Source organism: Calonectris borealis, chromosome 10 (assembly GCF_964195595.1).
Source record: "Calonectris borealis chromosome 10, bCalBor7.hap1.2, whole genome shotgun sequence".
In the NCBI taxonomy this organism is placed as follows: Eukaryota; Metazoa; Chordata; class Aves; order Procellariiformes; family Procellariidae; genus Calonectris; species Calonectris borealis.
Window position 1 is genome coordinate 21,729,876 of NC_134321.1, and position 20,287 is coordinate 21,750,162.

The 20,287-nt window shown below is 39.6% G+C and overlaps 2 protein-coding genes across 17 annotated transcripts in view; both read left to right on the forward strand.

The window, feature by feature from the left end:
- Positions 1–2,190: 2,190 nt before the first annotated feature.
- Positions 2,191–5,685, forward strand: HRH1 (histamine receptor H1). The gene has a single exon (XM_075158469.1). It carries the CDS (start codon positions 2,191–2,193, stop codon positions 3,610–3,612), a length of 1,422 nt encoding a protein of 473 aa, XP_075014570.1. The 3' UTR covers positions 3,613–5,685.
- A 5,823-nt stretch (positions 5,686–11,508) lies between these two features.
- Positions 11,509–20,287, forward strand: part of ATG7 (autophagy related 7) — a 121,888-nt gene continuing 113,109 nt past the window's right edge. For 12 of the 16 annotated variants that reach the window (XR_012675087.1, XM_075159347.1, XM_075159357.1 and 9 more), the window contains exons 1-5: positions 11,509–11,621; positions 16,022–16,232; positions 16,454–16,508; positions 18,279–18,396; positions 19,749–19,826. Coding sequence is in view for 15 of the 16 variants with exons in the window: in XM_075159347.1 (XP_075015448.1) it covers positions 16,055–16,232; positions 16,454–16,508; positions 18,279–18,396; positions 19,749–19,826 (429 nt within the window). In the remaining variant the exon portion in view is untranslated. Of the gene's footprint in view, positions 11,745–11,875; positions 14,127–16,021; positions 16,233–16,453; positions 16,509–18,278; positions 18,397–18,991; positions 19,089–19,748; positions 19,827–20,287 lie in introns of those variants that run through there. The other 4 variants (XM_075159354.1, XM_075159348.1, XM_075159349.1 and 1 more) reach the window with 4 other exon arrangements.

A 20,287-nucleotide genomic window follows, 5' to 3' on the forward strand; every position in this document is an offset into this window, starting at 1 on the left:
AAAGGCTGAGGTACTTAATGCCTTCTTTGCCTCAATCTTTAATAGTAAGCCCAGTTGTTCTCCGGGTACCCAGCCCCCTGAGCTGGAAGACAGGGACGGGGAGCAGAATGAAGACCCCATAATCCAAGGGGAAATGGTTAGCGACCTGCTGCACCACTTAGACACACACAAGTCTATGGGGCTGGATGGGATCCACCCAAGGGTACTGAGGGAGCTGGCGGAAGTGCTCACCAAGCCACTTTCCATCATTTATCAGCAGTCCTGGCTAACGGGGGAGGTCCCAGTTGACTGGAGGTTAGCAAATGTGATGCCCATCTACAAGGGCCAGAAGGAGGATTTGGGGAACTACAGACCTGTCAGCCTGACCTCGGTGCCGGGGAAGGTTATGGAGCAGATCATATGGAGTGCCGTCACATGGCACGAACAGGACAACCAGGTGATCAGGCCCAGTCAGCATGGGTTTATGAAAGGCAGGTCCTGCTTGACTAATCTGATCTCCTTCTATGACAAGGTGACCTGCTTAGTGGATGAGGGAAAGGCTGCAGATGTTGTCTGCCTAGACTTTAGTAAAGCCTTTGACACTGTTTCCTACAGCATTCTCCTGGAGAAACTGGCTGCTTGTGGCTTGGACAGGTGTACTCTTCGCTGGGTGAAAAACTGGCTGGATGGCTGGACCCAAAGAGTTGTGGTGAATGGAGTTAAATCCAGTTGGCAGCCGGTCGCAAGTGGTGTTCCCCAGGGCTCAGTGTTGGGGCCAGTTCTGTTTAATATCTTTATCAATGATCTGGATGAGGGGATGGAGTGCACCCTCAGTAAGTTTGCAGACGACAAGGCCAAGTGCTGGGTCCTGCACTTCGGCCACAACAACCCCAGGCAGCGCTACAGGTTTGGGGAAGAGTGGCTGGAAAGCTGCCCAGCAGAAAAGGACCTGGGGGTGCTGGTTGACAGCCGGCTGAACATGAGCCGGCAGTGTGCCCAGGTGGCCAAGAAGGCCAACGGCATCCTGGCCTGTATCAGAACTAGTGTGGCCAGCAGGAGTAGGGAGGTGATCGTGCCCCTGTACTCGGCACTGGTGAGGCCGCACCTCGAATACTGTGTTCAGTTTTGGGCCCCTCATGACAAGAAGGACATGGAGGTGCTGGAGCGTGTCCAGAGAAGGGCAATGAAGCTGGTGAAGGGCCTGGAGCACAAGTCTGATGGGGAGCGGCTGAGGGAACTGGGGTTGTTTAGCCTGGAGAAGAGGAGGCTGAGGGGAGACCTCATCGCGCTCTACAACTGAAAGGAGGTTGTAGCGAGGTGGGTGTTGGTCTCTTCTCCCAAGTAACAAGCGATAGGACAAGAGGAAATGGTCTCAAGTTGCGCCAGGGGAGGTTTAGATGGGAAGAAGATTAGAAGAAATTTCTTCACCGAAAGGGTTGTCAAGCATTGGAACAGGCTGCCCAGGGAAGTGGTTGAGTCACCATCCCTGAAGGCATTTAAAAGACCTGTAGATGTGGTGGTTAGGGACATGGTTTAGTGGTGGACTTGGCAGTGCTAGGTTAACGGTTGGATTTGATGATCTTAAAGGTCTTTTCCAACCTAAACGATTCTATGATTCTATGATTATTGGTGGATAATTAAATCCAACTGCTCTATTCTCAAACTATTAGACGTAGTTTGTGAATAATTACTGGTTTGTTTAAAACTATTTAGTAGAAAACACGTTAATTTGCTTTTTATTAACACACTTTAAATTAGTTTGCCAATATGTAGTTTATGTTCTTGTTCATGATCTGCTATTTAATAAGATATAGAAAATTCAAACAGTGAGGACTGAAATCTCTTCTCCAGGCTCTAGGGTCAGAATTATATGAAGCCCCATGAAACACCTCTGCAAACCATTTTGGATTGGTTCATGGAGCTTGCTCCAGTATTTTTCAGTGGACACATCTTAAATTACCCATATGTAAAATGTTGTAAAAATTGATTATTTAGGAAAGTCCTAAGAGGGACAGTGCTAAGCTGAAGCACAGGTTTATTACTTTGTTTTAGTACAACAGTGACGGACCATATTTCTTTTCTTTTTTACAGTTCTGGAAATAAAAATCACAAAGCAATCCAACACGTTTTCATCCAGGAGTGTAAATGAATTCTGAATTTCCAAGGCCTGGACATCTTCTGTGATTTTCATTCTGTGTTCTTGTGCAAAAGATGTCAAAAAACACAACAGAGAACTTGACTGACCCTCACTCAGCTCTTCTAGGTGTGTTCCTGGGAAGCATTTCACTGATCACTATTGTCATGAATATATTAGTACTATGTGCTGTGAAAACTGAAAAGAAGCTGCAAACAGTTGGCAATTTATACATTGTCAGCCTCTCCATTGCAGATCTCATAGTTGGTGCAGCTGTTATGCCTCTAAATATTGTTTATCACCTAAGTCCTGTGTGGACTCTAGGCTTACCAGTTTGTTTGTTCTGGCTGTCAATGGATTATGTGGCCAGTACTGCATCCATTTTCAGTCTCTTCATATTGTGCATTGATCGTTATCGTTCAGTTCAGCAACCACTGAAATATCTCAGGTATAGAACAAAAATGAGAGCATCGCTAATGATTTTGGGGGTTTGGTTGCTCTCTTTCCTGTGGGTCATTCCAATCCTAGGATGGCATGTTTTTACTAATAATGGAAAAAGGGAAGGAAAGGAAAACAAATGTGAAACTGAATTCTCTGAAGTCGCCTGGTTTAAAGTGTTGACAGCCATTGTCAATTTCTACCTACCCTCTATCATGATGCTATGGTTCTACTATAAAATATTCAGAGCTGTTCGAAAACACTGTCGGCACCGAGAGTTCATCGGTGAATCATATCCATCTTCCTCAGAAAAAACCCCCATGCATCATAGTAAGACAAAGGATAAGCAAAATATTTGTCTCCAAAAGCAAATCTTAGATGAGAACACCCCTCCCAAAGACAAGCAAAGCTCCCTTCAGCCCAAAAATATGGAGGCAGAGCTTCATTTCAGTAATCCTGACAAGTCTTCAAAGGCATTCGTGAGCAAGAGTAATAAGAAAGTCCTTAAATGGAGCTGTTTTCCTCTCACTACTGCCCAGTCTAAGCCAGGCCTGGATAAAGCAGGAAAGAAGCGTGTGTGTGTAACAAAAACCAACGAAAATGAAGAGGAGCCTTGCTCACAAGACAGTGACTTAAGTGATGCATCAGGCAACCATACTTTCACAGAGGAGGTACCCTGTAGAGAGGACTCCAGTTCTAACCCTGAAGGAGCCTGCAGTCCTCAGGAAAAGACTGAGAACAGGGATTTTGGAGGACTGACTTACCTGAGGAAAACCTGGCAAAATCTGCATTCCAAAAGGGACATTCAAGGACTGCATGAGAACAGGGAGAGGAAAGCAGCTAAGCAGTTAGGGGTCATAATGGCAGCCTTTATGCTGTGCTGGAGTCCCTATTTTGTATTATTTATGGTAATAGCTTTCCAGGGCCATGAACAATTTTCGAAATTACACATGTTCACTATATGGCTTGGCTATGTGAACTCCACCTTAAATCCATTCCTGTATCCTCTCTGTAACCAGAATTTCAAGAAGACATTCAAAAAGATCCTTCACATTCACTGATATTGGTCTGATTTTTTTGAGCTAAAAAGCAGCTCAAGAGTTCAACCAAACAAAATGTTCCAGTTTCAAAGACAAACACCATGAATAAAGTAGAAGACTTTGAAAAACTGTAATTTATAAACAAGTGTTAGTAAAAGTGGGAAATGTGCATTTAACAGCTTTGACACATTTAAAGAAGAACTAATTCAGATCGGGAATCTGAAAAACTCGGGCAATCTCAGAACTGTTACACTGTTGTACATGTTTTACAATTTGAGATTACCTCTTTCATCATGTAGAACAAAAACTGGAGATACAAATAGAGATCTTCAGTGATTGTAAATTATTAAGCTACAGAAAAGGAAGAAATAGAATAAGGTTTCTGTGCTTGGCGAAATTATTTTTCTCTTTCAACTTACTCCATTAAACACGGGAACAAATTGCTTGTGAAGGAAGATCTGCAAGAGGAGGTACTTTGCATAGTCAAAGAAAGAAGCTTCAGTTGTTTAAAAAAATCTACCCTATTTATTTACAGCTTCCCCCAAATCATGAACTTTTTTGAAATGTCAAGTCATATTGTAACCTACCGTGTCTCTTTGATATCATGCTTGCTTCATTTATACCTGTGCATGTTATCTTCACTGAGAAAAAAATAGTATTTTTATGTCGTAGAAATTTTGCTAAAACTTTCCATACTCAACATACTATCACTATCTATTCAATAAGGGAATGCTGTTGTTTCTAGGCTTACAGAATATAGTTGATTAGAGACAACACATATTTTCTTCTTCCTCCAAGTTGGCAAATAACCTAAGCATGCAGTGGCAATACTAATCCATATATCCTTATCTTGTAGTAGGCAAACTCTTCCTACTACAAAGAGGCAAACTCATGAGCAACAACTCAAGCTCGCGAAACAGAAAATAAAATACATGAAGTATGTTTACCTTTTCTATCCTTTATATTTAATTGCATTTTATAAATCATGCTGTAAATGCTGTAAAATATTTCAGGAGAAACACACAATAATAGAGTATTTCAGGTTGGAAGGGATCTCAGGAAGACATCTAAGTACAACCTACAACTCAAAGCTGGCCTGGCTTTGACGATACATCATGTTGCTCAGGGCCTTGTCCACAACTTGAATGACAAGAATCTGTAAAAACAGCTTCATCTGGAAAAGCTGGGAGGCAGCCTTGACAGAGAAGTTTGCGACTAATGTTCGTTCTACCAACTTTGAGCATTCAACTGCTCAGCCATTGATTTAACTGTTTCTAAGTACTAATTCTCAAAAACGGACATGCCCTGTTACACAACAGGAATCAATCCCCTCTTCCGAAGTGCAGTCAGGCATAGATTTGTTCCCAAAGGAAGAAAACATAGCAAAAAAGTACACAGTGGCATATGTCACATGAGCTAACTTATCAGGAAGCTTACAACTTCACAGAACAATTACACTAAAAAAAAAAAAAAAAAAAAAAAGAGTATACAGATTGGGGAGTGGGGAGGAGAATTGAGGCAGAGGAGATCTCAGGCCCGAGTATCTCAAGACTGTGTACCGCCTTGTTTGTGACACAGCAGTAAAGCATTCATTCTTATTCTTCTGCTATGGAACTGAGAGAAACATTTTGAGCAAACACTGTGGAGTATGTTAATTTTAAGAAGAAATCCCAGAACCAGATAACTTCAACAGCTAAATTCATATTTGCATGTAATGGTGTGTTTATGTAAGTCTTTTCCACACATTCTAGGAAGGATGGTTAGAGAGGCATCCTGAAGGTTCAATGTAAAAAGAATGTACTCCCATTCATTTTGTTGTGCTGATGAATTTACCACTTCCTGAATGTTTTCTTGCTTCTGAAATTGCTCAATTAGCTTAACAACAAAGTTCTGACGGAACTGGAACTCGTTCAACTGAGTACTGTCAAGAGTTTGGTGGAATGAGTTTAAGGGATGTTCTGTGTGTTATCTTTATTACCTCAGAAGCGAAAAATGGTAGTTTAATGGTTGGGGGAGAAATTCTGAATTCGATGCTCTTAACTAATGATCTTGAGCTACTTAGAGTCCCTCTGTGCCACGTGCCTATTTTGTAAAGTGAATATGACAAGATTTACAGTAACAATGCAACACTTAAGACAATGTTTGCATGATGCTCATAGATGTCTGATATAATACACTAACTAAATTCAAAGTATTATTATCCTGTCAGTTTTATTTCTCTGAATTAAACACTTGATTGTCAATAGTTGTATTTAAAGTATTTGATATTAAATGAAGCCCTAATATTTCTGCATTTTAATAAATTGGAAGAATGTGTTAAAGGAATAAACTTAAATTCAGTCTATTTTCAATGTATCATACAAAGTTCAGAGATTAGTTGACTTTGATCTCAAGTAGCATGCAGGAAAAACTGCAATTAGGGAACTCAAATCTAGGAGAAAAAAAGGCAAAATACAGAGACAGAATATAGAAGCAGCAAAATTCATTCCAGAATTCAGACAACATTCTCACTGCAAGAGCAGTATCTGCACAAGTAGTAAAATACACCTTCTTTTGGACTACAAAGCAGCATCTTTTGAAACACATGCTCTAATCCAATGGCCTTTCACAAACAATTGCTCAGATTCACAGCCATTATGATCTTTTTTCTATTATGATATGCAACAGCAATTCTAGCCAAAATGGATGGTAATTTAGGTGATCCCTGAGGAAATAAAAAAGCAGCACACTCAGTCAGCTACAGTTATTAATGTACACTGCTGGAACATGCTCACCCAAGGGCTACTTAGAGTTATCAAGAAGTCTATCCTCTTGATCATGACAATTGCCTTTTCGGACTTTAAAATGTATTAATACATGAAAGAGCAACCTAAACAAAATCCCTGAAAATTGGTCTGAAAATTGGTCTAAAAGTTATGATGTTTATAATAAAGAATAACTCTGGTACAATTAAAGAACATTCAAACACAGAACAGCTAAATCTAGGCAAATAATGCTGCCTGAATATTTTTTATCTCCCTTGATTTTTATCCATAATCTTAATGTAACTGTGTAAATAATAAAGACAGGGGAAGTTGTCATAGTGGGCTTCTCTGATGTGATAACTATAATAGATAATAATAAAATAGGAAAACGCGATACTGCCTATTTTAAACTTCCAATTAGCAAGGTACCTAACAGTACCTAACAGATGTATCAGTTTATTTTAGTGAATTCAGTTTATTTTACTGAATAGGCAATTCAAATGGCTCTGGATGTAAGAGAAGCAGAGGAAAGCAAATGAGGGTAAGGAATGGAGAAGCCTACTACCACATGGGGCTAAGCCTCAAGAGAATATCCTAGGTGTGGTTTCCTGTAAAATATTTTCAATGTTTTCCAGTTAATAAACAAGGTCAGAGGATGCACAGCTTTAAGAGAACATAACAAATTTCTTGGAATTTCTTGGACTGGAGTTCTACTTTGATTAAGGTGTGGTGAGAACAACCAACCTCGCTTTTAAGAGGCAGAAAAATATATTCTCACAATTTTTTCTGTGTCAATGGTGACATCTAGTGGGTAATGAGAAGAATTCTGGGCTTCTGCATCAAATACTGTGTATTATGGATGTTAATTAAAGGAGGGGTGCAATTAGCAAGTGGATCCTGCCATCTAGTACATGTTTCTTTTCCCATATTGTTTTCAGGAAATGTGGCACTCAATAAAGGAAACATTAGTGTAGGTGCACATTTTGGCTTCATTCCATCACCTAAAAGGACTCCATTACATTCTCTGAGAGACCACTTTGTAATGCACTTTGTGATAGCACAACAAATGACAATGACTGAAAGATTCACTTAAAAAATGTATCTCTAATCCTAAGATATTAATATAGAAGCACCGTAGACACCTCTGAATAGTTCTAGAGCAGGTCCCAAATTCTGCAGATTGCTGTATCTTTCCACTGCTATCAGGGATGCTAGGGGACTATCCTCCTAACTTAGCTGGGATGGCTTAAGTTTCTAAAGATGAGGTGTAAGAACACACTTGAAAGTTTCAGTGCATGCATTCCCTCCACCAGAACGAGAATTAGGTCATTTGGAAATGCCAAGTTAAGTTTAAATACTATGCATACATATTCACTTTTGTTTATTCGTTAAGTACAATGACAAAATTATTAATTTTCATCAAATTATTTGTCTATTGAAGAATTAGATGGTAAAAAAAACAATTAATGTTAACACTGTGTGAGAAATAGCTCATGAAAATAGTTTACATTCCTGATACCGAATTCCAGATTATCTTTAAAAATGATACATACCTGATACCGGAATAAATAATTTCTACATGGTCATCTTACAGTCTAAAATAGAAATATAAAAAATCAAATGTGAATGTACACTCTATACATGCATAGACACATGAGCACACATACGAGGCTACTACAAAATTTTCATTTGAGATCTCCATCAGTTAAAAAGTATAGGAGTTCCCACTGAAAGAGATGTACATTTGTGTACGGTAATGGTTAAAACCATATTGACATCTGGTAAGTCTAACAATGTTTCCATTTTTAGCAATATTTGTATCCCTTATCATTTTGTTTTGTCTACCAAGATATCTTGTGTTTAAACTCTGCTATGTTTCAACTAAAACATGCCTTAAAAGAAATATGCAGCACCCATTGCTATACATTGGCACTGTGTAATTAAAATGAATGCCTACTGTGTAATTAAATTGAATGCCTTGAGTAAAATCAAATGCCTTTTGTTTTTAATCAGGCATAACTTAGTCTTCAAAAGCAACACAGTCAGACCTGGGACCTGAACTCAGGTCTCCTACCTGGCAATCTAATTTCCTCCTTACTAGAAACAAATAATCCCTCAACTCAGTTCTTTGAGGGGTGACAACTGTTTCTCTGTATCGTATGGAAGCGCTCACAGGAGAGGCACCCACCTGTGCCAGGGAAATTTGTGACGATGCTCACAGAAGTCTATCAACATGGCAGATGCAAGATGATACCTCGTTCAGCATACTCCCGCTTTCTTCCACTACTGATTCTAGTATTCATTGCTACAACAAACTCTTAATTTTGCAGTGTCCCACCCTTGCAGCAGTAATAGGTGTACAGCATAGGACTAGTGGACTTTTGACAGTATTTTTTGAAAATAAATGGATAGAATAGTTCTGCCAGGTTCTGCCTGTATTTTATGATCTTGTTCACTGAGAACGTTGTCTAAAATCCATTTAAGGCCTTAAATGGAAAGCACTATATAAGTCTAAATAAATATTATTTTTACTAAAACTTGTAACAGAATCTAATCTGAACTAAATAGTTCTGAGAAATTATCTTCTCCAAAACATGTTGAGTCCATATTCCCCAAGAATGGATGAGTTTGAATCTGCTTCTATTTTATTCTCATCTTCAATTCTAGGATGATTTTCCCATGCTGCAAGATTTTGCGTGGGGAAATTGAAAGTCCCACCTATGGAAATACATGTCAAAAACACCCAACAGATTTGTTCCTTGTTTTTAAAGAGCCTGTCTTCTAGTTGATTACTATTCTCATGTTTATTAGAGACACTTTTATTTGCTCATAGGAAGATCTCACAAGGTAAACTATTTGGTTTGGACTGGATGATCTTAGAGGTCTTTTCCAAGCTTAATAATTCTATGATTCTATACCTGCAACAATCAATCAACTCCCAGCATAAATCTCAGATTAACTTTGTTATAGCCACTTCCCTGAAGATCCCAGGCACAGAGAGATCTTTGACTGAAGCTGTCTCTTTCTCTTACGTTGTAAGACTTCACTGCGGTGTGCTCGTATGTATACATCAGCAGTTTCATGTGTAAATCTCAAGTCTATTTCCCAGATCAGCTAGTCTGTACAAAAAATGATAGTACAAGACTGCAAGCCTACCAGATGCACCTCCCATTTCCCTGAAGCTACAACTGTTGTGCAGAATCTAACTCCTAGGTTCTGATTTCTTTTCAGGTACAACATGTCTAGTTGAGATCATATGGGGATGTGGGCTCACAGAAGAGTGTCCCTTTGCCCATATTGGTATTATTTCTCAGGACCTATGTTATGTGCTGACAGCTGTTTCATAAACCACGTTATGAAACTGGAACTGTTCAAAGACTACGAATCTAAGCTAGGTTATAGATCGATGGAGACGGGATAACAACCCCAGCTATTTTGATGGGATGTCATCTATGTTCCCTTTATATTTCATGTAAAGAGAGATTACAAAGACCAAAAAGTGATAAAATAAAATCTTTTCCAGCCTTGGGGAAATAAACTGCAGCACTAAGTCATGTTCAACATGAACACTAAGAAGTGTTCAACAGAGTAAAGGCATTACCAATACTAATAAAGTGAGTGGCATGCAGAATGAGAAATTGTAGAATTTTACTGATGTAATGCAGCTGGATTCAAAGTATAGCACCTCTAGCAAACTTCCCAAGTTTATTCCAATTTGTTTTATTTGTGAAGTTCCTGGAAGGACTACTCAGCCCATGCTCCACAGCAAGGTCCTCCATCCAAACATCAGGTCTAAATTTGCATAATTAGCAGCAATTAATATTTTCCCCCAATGCTGCCCGAATGATTGTCTTTATGTGACCTTACCCATGCTTATCTGTTTGGTGGCTTTTCCTCTGAGGCTTACTCCCAATTTTGCTGGCAGTTTCTGCAATACGGGTGTTACTGCAGTATTGTGTGCTCCAAAATAGAAGGCAGCTTTGGCAAATTTGTTTTCCCTGATAGGTAAATGATATAAACTACCTAAAGAGGTAATGCTTGTTTTGTAGAAAACATACTTTGTTTTGTATTCTAGATCTGCAAAATCAATATAGACTCATTAAAAAATTTAGGCTGGAAGGGACTTCTGGATGCCTTCTAGTCCAACCTCCAGCTCAAAGCAGAGCTAACATCAAAGTTAGATCATGTTGCTCAGAGGCTTGTGCAGTCAAGTCCCCAAGAACAGAGGTTACAAAGTCTCTCTGGGAACCTATTTCAGTGCTTAACCAGCCACATTAGGCAATTTTTTCTCGATATATTCATTTGGAATTTTCCTTGTTTTGGCATGTGCCCTTTTCCTTCCCACTTTTTGCTGTGCATCTCTGAGAGGAATTTGCCTCCATCTTCTCCACTTCAGGTTATGTAAGACTTCCATCAAATCCCCTCTCGCCTTTCCTCCCCACGAAGCAAACCCAGCTCACCCAGCCTCTCACGTCACATGCTCCAGCCCCCAGACCATTTTAGTGACCCTCTGCTGGCCTCCTGCCAGTTTGTGATCTCTCTCTTGCGCTGGGGAAGCTGGAGGGGGGACACAGAAGTGGAGACGCAGCCACAGGACTGCCCAGTAGAGGGAAATGGTCACGCCTGACCCGCTCTGTTTTCACAACTCGGCCCCAGCACGGTTCTTTCTCACAGCTGCCGGGATGCATTGCTCGCTCCCATTGAATCCTGCGCTCTTCTTTACCAGAACACCGGGACCACATGCAAACCAGAGCTCCCTCGCGCAGACTCACGCAGCCGTCACAACCAGAGCGGAGGAAAGGGCAGTTTTTAGCTCATGCCGCCTCGTTTCCCACTGCTGCCACGAGCGGTGAAACGAGCTCGTCTATTCGCACACTCGGTACACGCAGCTACGGGCTGGGCAGACGGGGGCGGGCTGGGCTGCAGCCGGTGCCCGCCGGCGGGCACCGCCACAGGGAGAGCGCGGCGGGGGCAGACGGGGCGCTGAGGTAAGGCCGCCGCGCGGCAGCGATCCGTGCCGCCACAGGAGCCCAACGCTCCGCTAAGGGGCCCGCCTGGGGGGACGGGGCGGGCCCGCCTGAGGGGACGGGGCGGGCCCGCCTGGGGGGACGGGGCGGGCCCGCCTGGGGGGACGGGGCGGGCCCGCCTCCGGCAGCACCCACCCACCCGCGGCGCCTGCGGAACGACTGCCGCCTCGCGCCGGCCTCCCCGTCACGTGGCCGAGGCGGGGTGACGTCACTTCGCCGTGCCACCAGGCGATGCAGGAAGTAAAGAGCGGTGTAGCCGGTGAGCGGTCCGCGCGCGTGCAGGGCGCGCGCGGGGGGCGCTGAGGGCGGCTCGCGCGCCCTCCCGCCTGCCCTCCGGCTCCCGCCGCCCTCGGGTTCCCGCTTCGCCCCCGCGCCCCTCGAGGTCGGTGCCTCCCGGGGTCCTCGGGTCGCCGGGCACGGCCCGCCGCGGGCTCCTGGGCGGGAGCGCCTCGGGGCGGGTGGGCCGGGAGCTGGGGTTGCAGACCCGAGAGGTGGGCGGGGGCCGCCTGGTGTGGTGCGGCCGCTCCTGCGGCGGCGTGAGGAGCGAGAGGCGGCGGCGGGCCCCGCGGCAGGGCTGGGCGCCCAGAGCAGCGCCCGCCGCGCGGGGAGGCGGGAGTCTGCGGAGCAGGTTGGCCCCAGGAGCCAAAGGCCGCCTTTTCGTGTCAATAATGTTAGCAGAAATAGGGGAGACTCGGGAAGAAAATGGGCTTGATAACGGACGTCAGATGAGCTTAACGTCCTTCAGCCGAGAACCGGCTGTTCTGAAAGTGCCCCTCACGTAGTGGTAGGAAATAGTAATTTCCTCTGTCGCCTAGGTATAAAGGAGGTCTTCAAAATGCTCAACTCCGGACCACAGAATAAAAAGTTTTGTAAAAAAGCTGTAGGTTTTAGGGGGTTATGTGAATTTGGTTTAAAACCTGTAATTTCATGATAGTTTTAAATGCTGTTAAACTGCTAATCATACTTTTACAACAGATTAATTATGTCTGTCTATGTTAATAATGTCTGACATTATTAAAAGTCTTGGTGTGTCTTTCACTTCATATATTCCTCCAGTAGATCAGCTTTAAATGCCTACCTATTTAAGAACAAGTGCTAGAACGTACACTAGCGATAGTGCATCTTTACTTTGGGTTATCCTGGCTGATTACACTTGTTAAATTTCCTACGGGTCACAGAACTTAGGAGTGTCAAAAGTATACTGGTAAATCTTTTCACTTCAAGCACATTTTTTCAACGGGGTTCTTTTGAAACTCAGAGTTTGTTCTACATTCAAAGTTTTGGATGTCTTTTTTTTTTTCTTTATTATATTCTGTGATTGTTACTACTATTAGAGCTGTATGTTAATTTCTGTATGCGAGTTCTACAAAATGTATACATTTCATCTCTTATTTCAGCATTCTAAAATTCATTGCACAAATTTATCTTGGCTTACTGGTCTTGCATTAAGAAAGCATGTGAGTGAGTATTTACATCAAAGTGCATTAAAGAATATTTTCAAAAATGTCAATACATCAGAAGTTATATATGCTTCTCTGTTTGCATAGTATAGTGAGGCCCCCTGTTTTTATTCCTTCAGTTTTATAATAATAACTCTTTAGGTACAGTAGTAATGAAAATAAGTAGGGTGTTGAAATTCATTCCCAGTGGATGCTTTTAGGCTGGTATTTTCAGTGTTTGTTACTCAGGTACTGCTAGGTACTGTCAGCTGGCTTCTTGATCATTTAAAATGTTTGACAATATACTTTAGTATTGGGTATGTCATGTACTTATTTTAACAAAAAAACAAAACAAGAAAGCAAAATGAAAATTTTACCTGTTCAACAGGTTGAAAAAGAACATCAGCTTTTTTTAATGGTTAATTCTCCAGGGTATAGAAGTTTTTATTGCCTACCACATAGTTTTTACACTGCTGAAATGTTTAACTTAAAGAAAATTAAAAATTAGTAAACTTCTAGTTTTAATAGAGCTTGTCTGACAAGGAAAGTAATAACTTTATGTTGCCTTCTGTTATTAATTAAAAAAAAAAAAAGTGTTAAGTAATACCTTCCCAAACTTCTGAAAAAAGCAGAGGAGGGATTTAATATATTAATATTGACTAGGCAGCTATTGAACCTCTGAATAAAAGTTTTATTATGGAAGTCTTGGCATCAAGTACCATGTAATCTGACTTATTGATAACACCTGTATGACAAACAATTGTTTGCCTGTTTTATGATGAGCTTTCTGTGATGTTGAGTTGCAAAACAAAAAATTTTGTAAGGCTTAAGAGCTATGTAGTAGTAAAAGCTAAATGCTTGCTAATTTATGTGACTACTTCTACAATTTACATACAGAAAAAGAGGTTTAAAAAAATGGTCAGAAAATTCCATGCAGTTAGTTCTGCTCTTTATAATTCTAATACTTGCAAAGTTTCACGAAAGTGACTGATTTTTTTCATGCTAATGAAAAGAAATTTCAGAGGTTTTTTAAGTAAGCTATCAAAATTCACATTACCACAAATTCCAGCTGCTGTTAAAAATTAAGAAAAGGAAAAAAAAAAAAAACCAACAAACCTGGGGGGGGGTACAGAGGGAACAAAATGGCATATTTGCAATATGCCAGTTAAAGCAAGACATCATGACAGAACTGAAACATAGAGCTTTCGCTCTGAAAATATGGAAAACCTCAAACCTATACCTGGAAAACTACATTTCACAACTTGCCAGCAACTAAGGAGAGCATTTACTCTCGAAGGAGATAAAGTGAACCGGCTGTATAGAAGGTATAGCTGGATTACACTTACGACTTTGTCTAAGGAAGTATCATGTAAGGAAAAGCGTAACTGTCTTTCTCAAATTAACTTTGACACATTTGAGAAATTCTTTCAGAGAAGAGCTGGCTATTTGGCAGTTATTAAGAAATTAAAACCACCTCTCGTTCCCTTCCCCCTGTTCCGAAAAGCATGAAAGAAAAGCATGTAAGCTCTGTTTCTGTTGCACAAGTGATTTCACAGGACAACAAACTTGGAACTGTTCAATTCAATCCAAGCTACAGTCAGCAAAACTGTAATGCATCTATTTAGATTGGTGTCAGATAACATAGCTATGTGGGCACCTTATTTTGACTTTTCTGTATGTAAAATCCTACAATTGATCCATGTGTAAGGGTAATGGGTATTGTGAAGAATCAGTAACAAAAGGCAATCACATGGGATTATGTTGTGCAAACTAAAACATTTAGTCTTTAAAAATTAGTTAATTGAAGGAATCATTTCAAGACCGTTTGATTCAAATGGTTGATTTGATAAGCATTGTGAACAAAACCTGAATCGATAGCTGTTGATCTCTCTTCTGGACCTAGGAAGCAGCAGTTACTAACTTGGTAGATGGATGTGTTGTGATAAATAGCATATCCTCATATCTTTGTGAGGAGTTTTAAAACTAATATTTTAAAACCTTTTTTTTAGTATGTAAGAAATCCTTGTTTTGCATCATTTATGCTTATCTTAGCTAGATAGTCAAAGACAGAATGGAACGCTTAATAGGAGGACCATTCCTCTGCTAGGTGTATGTTTGAATACTCTGTGTCATGGACTATGTCTCTGAAACTTGCATCTTAATATGTGTAGGTATAGACATGAAGAGGAACACTAACAGTAAGTAAAGGGGGTTCTTAAGAGCAACATTTTTATTTGATGAGTTTTCAAGAAGATAAGCAGATTGAGCTGTATCACCTCACAGTGAAGTGAATGCTGCTGCTAACGGGAGCAAGGGGACTGTTATGTCTAGTTGAAGTAAAGACTTTTGACAGCCCAGTTTAGATGTTTTACTCCGTGTAAAATTCTGAAATTTGTAAGTGTTGTGAATTGAAGACTATGTGCTTATAGGAATACCATTCAGCCAATGTGGAGTAGTGATTTGGGTTATTTAAAAAAAAAAATGCTGCCCATACGCAAAGGCCTTTAGGAGAGAACTGTAAGGAAATAACCTAGACTTGTACATCACATTGACTTTCTAATGACTAGCGCAACTGTTAAGGAAGTTCTAGGTTCTGTTTCCAGCTTTGCCCTTCACTGGCTGCAAGACTTTTCTTGGTTTTAGTTTCCCTTTGCTAGCTTTACTTGTCCATTTTTAAATGCTTTATGAGCGTTCAACTCTCACCACAGGCTGAGTGTGAAGACCTAGCTAAATGAAATGTTAGTTTGGACTTTAAATGCCATCAGAACTTAGATAGTACTAATAGGCTTTTAGATGGATATCTAGATAACAGAAGGAATGCAGATACAGTGTTTAGCATTTTGTTATTTTTATCTGTGGCAGCACAATACAAGATATAACTCAGAAGTACATAGTTCAGATGGAGATCCTAAGTAATAGGAGGAGTCCTGGAACGTCTGTCAGGAAATTTAATCCTTCTAGGCAACTTGGCCAAACAGAACATATACTTGCCTTTCATAATTCTGCATACAAGAAATTGCAAGGACTTTGCTTGGACTGAAAGGACCTCTGATCAATGATTTTAAAATTTGGAGTTACTTAGATATTCAGAGGAGAAAGGCTTTCTCCACTTGAACCAACAAAATGTATTAAAAAGAAGCTTTGAGTAGTCATGAGTAATAAGTCAACTGAGTCATGAGTCAACTGAGTACATACTTATCAGGCATATCTGCTTTTACAGAATTCTGTTTAACAGCAATCATTAACTAAAATCATGGCAGCTGCCAGTAGTGAGGTGCACCATGCTGTAGATCCTGGAATCTCAAAGCTGCAGTTTGCTCCCTTCAGTAGTGCCTTGGATGCAGGATTCTGGCATGAACTAACCCAGAAGAAACTCAATGAGTATCGATTGGATGAGACCCCAAAAGTTATCAAAGGATACTACTACAATGGTAGGTAGAAACTGAACATCTTGCTTCGTAGTTTGGGTTTCTCCTGTCAAACGTAGTATGTGTAACATTTTAGGTATTTTGCTGAAACATTAGAAAACATGGCTGGGTGAGCTGTGAATTCTGGTGTGTGTGTGGGTAATTTATAACTTACGTTAACAAAAAGAGGGAAATTAATCTATGTATTTCAGTTTAAAAGAAGCATGTTGTTGCTTTTTGTCCAGGTGATCCTTTGGGTTTGCCAGCTCGCTTGACATTGGAGTTTAGTGCCTTTGATATGTAAGTACGTACTGTGATTTACCTTAATTTGTATGTGAAGACACTTTCCTTGCATAACAGTAACGCTTTGATATATAATATTACTTGGACAAATTCTACATGAAAATAAATACACATTGTCATGAACTTTAGAACAGTGGAGAGACTGCTCTGAGTCGCAAACATTAACTCCCTGTCTCTGAAGTAGTATATTCATCTGAAGGGCCAAGTTTAAAATATGCTGATAAGTCTCAAATTCACTGACTGTTGTATATATGTTTATATAAAATACCATTTTTTTCCATTTCTTCAGCTCTTCTACGTAAGGGAGGATATTTCAGTCATCTGACTTCTGGTCAAATTTTTCCTTAGATCTTTATTTACTAAGGATTCATCATTACGATTAGGATCTCAAAATAGTTTTTACAATCCCTAGTTGTTATATTGTAATATCTTCCAAAATATTTAACCTTTACAACTGGAATTTTGTACTTTTGCCTTTACTCCCAGAGTGAAAGGTAAACCAAAGCTACTCAGTGTACACAGCAAAAATGAGATGAGAGGGGAAATATTTTTTCCACATGGTTTTCATTTCCAGCAAATGCCTAAGTTAATATAACTAACATAGGAACAGATGTCTTCATAGTTAGTGTCTTGTTTGTTTTAAATTGGTGGATTATAAAGTTGTAAATCACAGAAGTGACTTTCTCTGCCTTGCTTGGTGAGGATGTTAGGAGCCTAGTGAGGCTTTGTGCATTTTGAGGTAGTTTTTTAGGAGATATTATTCCATTAATTCTTATATAAGAACTTCTAAGTACAATACTGAAAGCGTATGCAGCAAAGGGCAATTGGAAGAAAGCTGTGATATTGGGAACAGGAATTTCAGATTAGGAAAAAATGGATGGTACCATGGTATTTGAGCTCTCAAAATGTTATGAAAAAATAAAATTATGAAAGATCCATTTATGTAGTGTTTAATTATTCCTTCTACTGTAGTAATTTTCTGTACTTCTGTTTCTGTACTGTAACTAGTCAGTTTAGATGATCATGAAGAGTTCCCTTTTAGCTTTAAAAACTTCTGGAAACTACATCGTGTGTATTTATTATGTAACTTAAACATTTGCTGTATTTGAGTTTTAACAGTGGTCAGAAATATCAGTTTGGGAGAACGATGTGAAAGGAGTCAACGAAATCAATTGAATCTATAAATTAAGGGAATGTTGTAGGTTTTTTACGAAACTTGCATTCAAAAAGGGGGAAAAATATGTACTGCATTTGCAAACAGCAGCTTCTCCAGCTGATGATGTTACAAACTGTAAAAGCTACTCAATCTTTTGTCTGGTTTACGCTTCCTTTGGGATGCTTTTTAAACATAAAATTTTAACTGAGTAACTCTTTATGTGAATAAAATACTGACATCTAAAGTTCAGTCTTAATTTTTTCTTAGTGAAAATCACATTTGTCATGGATAGTTTATATTTGAACAGAATTTTAAAATCTTCAATCTGTGATTTAATGCCACGTTGCTTAGAGATAATACAGATGCCTGGTATATTTTTGAAGTCATAATGTAGATGTGTGTTTGCACAGGTTCTTATACCAATCCATGTTCAATAAAGCATTATGATGATAAAAATGTTTTCATTAGAACTGTCGTTAACTTTTGTTACTGTGCCTCATAATTTGATAATTTCAGGGCAACCTTACACCATAGGATAGCTACTGCTACTACCGCTGATCATGTTAAAGGTATTAGTATCCAATTCCCAGAGGTTTCTTTCTTTTGTTCAGGAATGCTTCAATACCAGCACGTTGCTGTCCTGCTTTCGGAACATTGTTTAATACCAACACTTTTGAAACTTTTAAATCCTGTGATAAGAAGTCACTTCTGGAAAAAGAAGCAAATGAGGTAAGATTAAAAAAAATCAAATCAACTGGTAGAAAGGGTTTGGAAATAGCCGGTAAAGTGCTTTATAGTCTCTACCGCAAAATGTTGGAGATATTGTCCATACTCACCCATATAGTAGCCTCAGGATTTAACTTATTCTGGGAGGAATAGTTTGATGCTTGCTTTTTACTGTTCTTTACAAGAGAGTAGAAAGTAACTAATTATACTTGGAGGACTTCATTCAGCATCCTACTAGGCCTACTAGACATTTTAAGCTTAACAGTGCTATTGGAGCTGCCAGTGACTTGAATTCTGTAGAGCACATTTTTAAAATCTGTCTTGACACCCAGAAACCAGCGAGTGTCTGGTTTAAACTTTAGATTACTGCAATACATCTGTGTGACAAAGTGATGGGGAAGCTCCAGAACAGCCAGAAGACTGAGATAAAGCAAGAAAAAGGTGGATGTCAAAGGAAGGGGCTAGTCTGCTTGCACTGTAACTAACTAAATTAAATGTCGTGGCTTGGGGAGAAGTGAAAATCAAACTAAGGTGACTTTTTTCTTTCTGAGACACTTCACTTTGACCAGTCCTTGATTTCTTGAATTAGATTGATTGTCTGCCTGCTGGCCTTGAGTAGCAAAGTTTTCATGCGTATCTTCACTCAAGGCTATGAATTTTTTGTGTTCCTGTGGCCTAGTGCTTCCCTGCCAGTGGTAGGTACAGTGCAATATCTACCTTTAGGGAAACTGGGAAGATCAGAATGCTTTATTCACTCTTGGAGTTTTGTTTGTTTGTTTATTTTTTTAAGACAAAGGTCAAACAGATCTGCCTCATAGAAGTAGTATAGCTTCTTGTCTCACCGACATGCAGTGTGCTGCCTTCTTGCAAGAAAGTTGCTATTTTTTTGGTCAAATTTCCTAGTAGCTTACTCACATATCTAGTATCTATAGATCCCATGAATGAAAAAGATGAGAGTACAATAAAAGGTTCTATTAATATCACAGTATGTTCTATATTGTGCTAGTGTTAGTAGTTCATATACATGAGGGACTGTTCCTGATGAGGTTTTTTTTGTTTCCTTTGATGCTCCGTGCTTGATCCGTGAACTAATGCTCCTCTTGTTCCCCAGCTTCCATAATTTTTTGTGTTGGAGAGTGCATGTCTGTGTCTTACCTTTAAAATCCTTTTAGCATAGATAATAGCATGGATGAGATTAGTTAGGAAAAGACCAGAGTGGATTACTGGGGATGCTCATTTCAGTATTTTTAAGGTAGCTGGAAGGATTAAAGATTTCTGCAGCTGATCTCATGCTACCTTGGTATTTTGTTTCTCTGCCCTTCCTCTTCCTTCTTGTCCCCCACAATCAATGACAGATATGGGAATCAATAAAATCTGGAGCTGCTCTTGAAAACCCTATGCTCTTGAACAGGTTCCTGCTGCTGACATTCGCAGTGAGTAACAATAATATGTCTCATACTTAGAGCATTGTAGTGGAAATGATGAAGTAATTTCTTTTTAGGAGGAATACTGTATTAGTGTTAGCATATTAATGTTACCAGGCTCATTCTCAGACATTTTGAAATGTCTGAAAACATGTAAAAAAAAATCCTCATAAACCATTCTCATGTACAGATATAAAATATTTTAGGATGTATTCTTTAAAAATGCTGTTGCCATCTCATATTATTTTCTACAAATGTGTAAGGTTTTCTGACAGCCTTGTAGATATTAGTAGAAGTAAAGCAACTGTTTCATGTTTAACAAATTGAAAGTTTTAATAAATAATTCTCCAGCTAACAAAAACTGAAGTATTGTACACACATTGTCTGTTTAAATCTTAAATAAAAACATATGCAGAGAAGGGAAGTCTTCTAGTATTTTTTATTATTTTCTAAAATCATGACACAGTGCC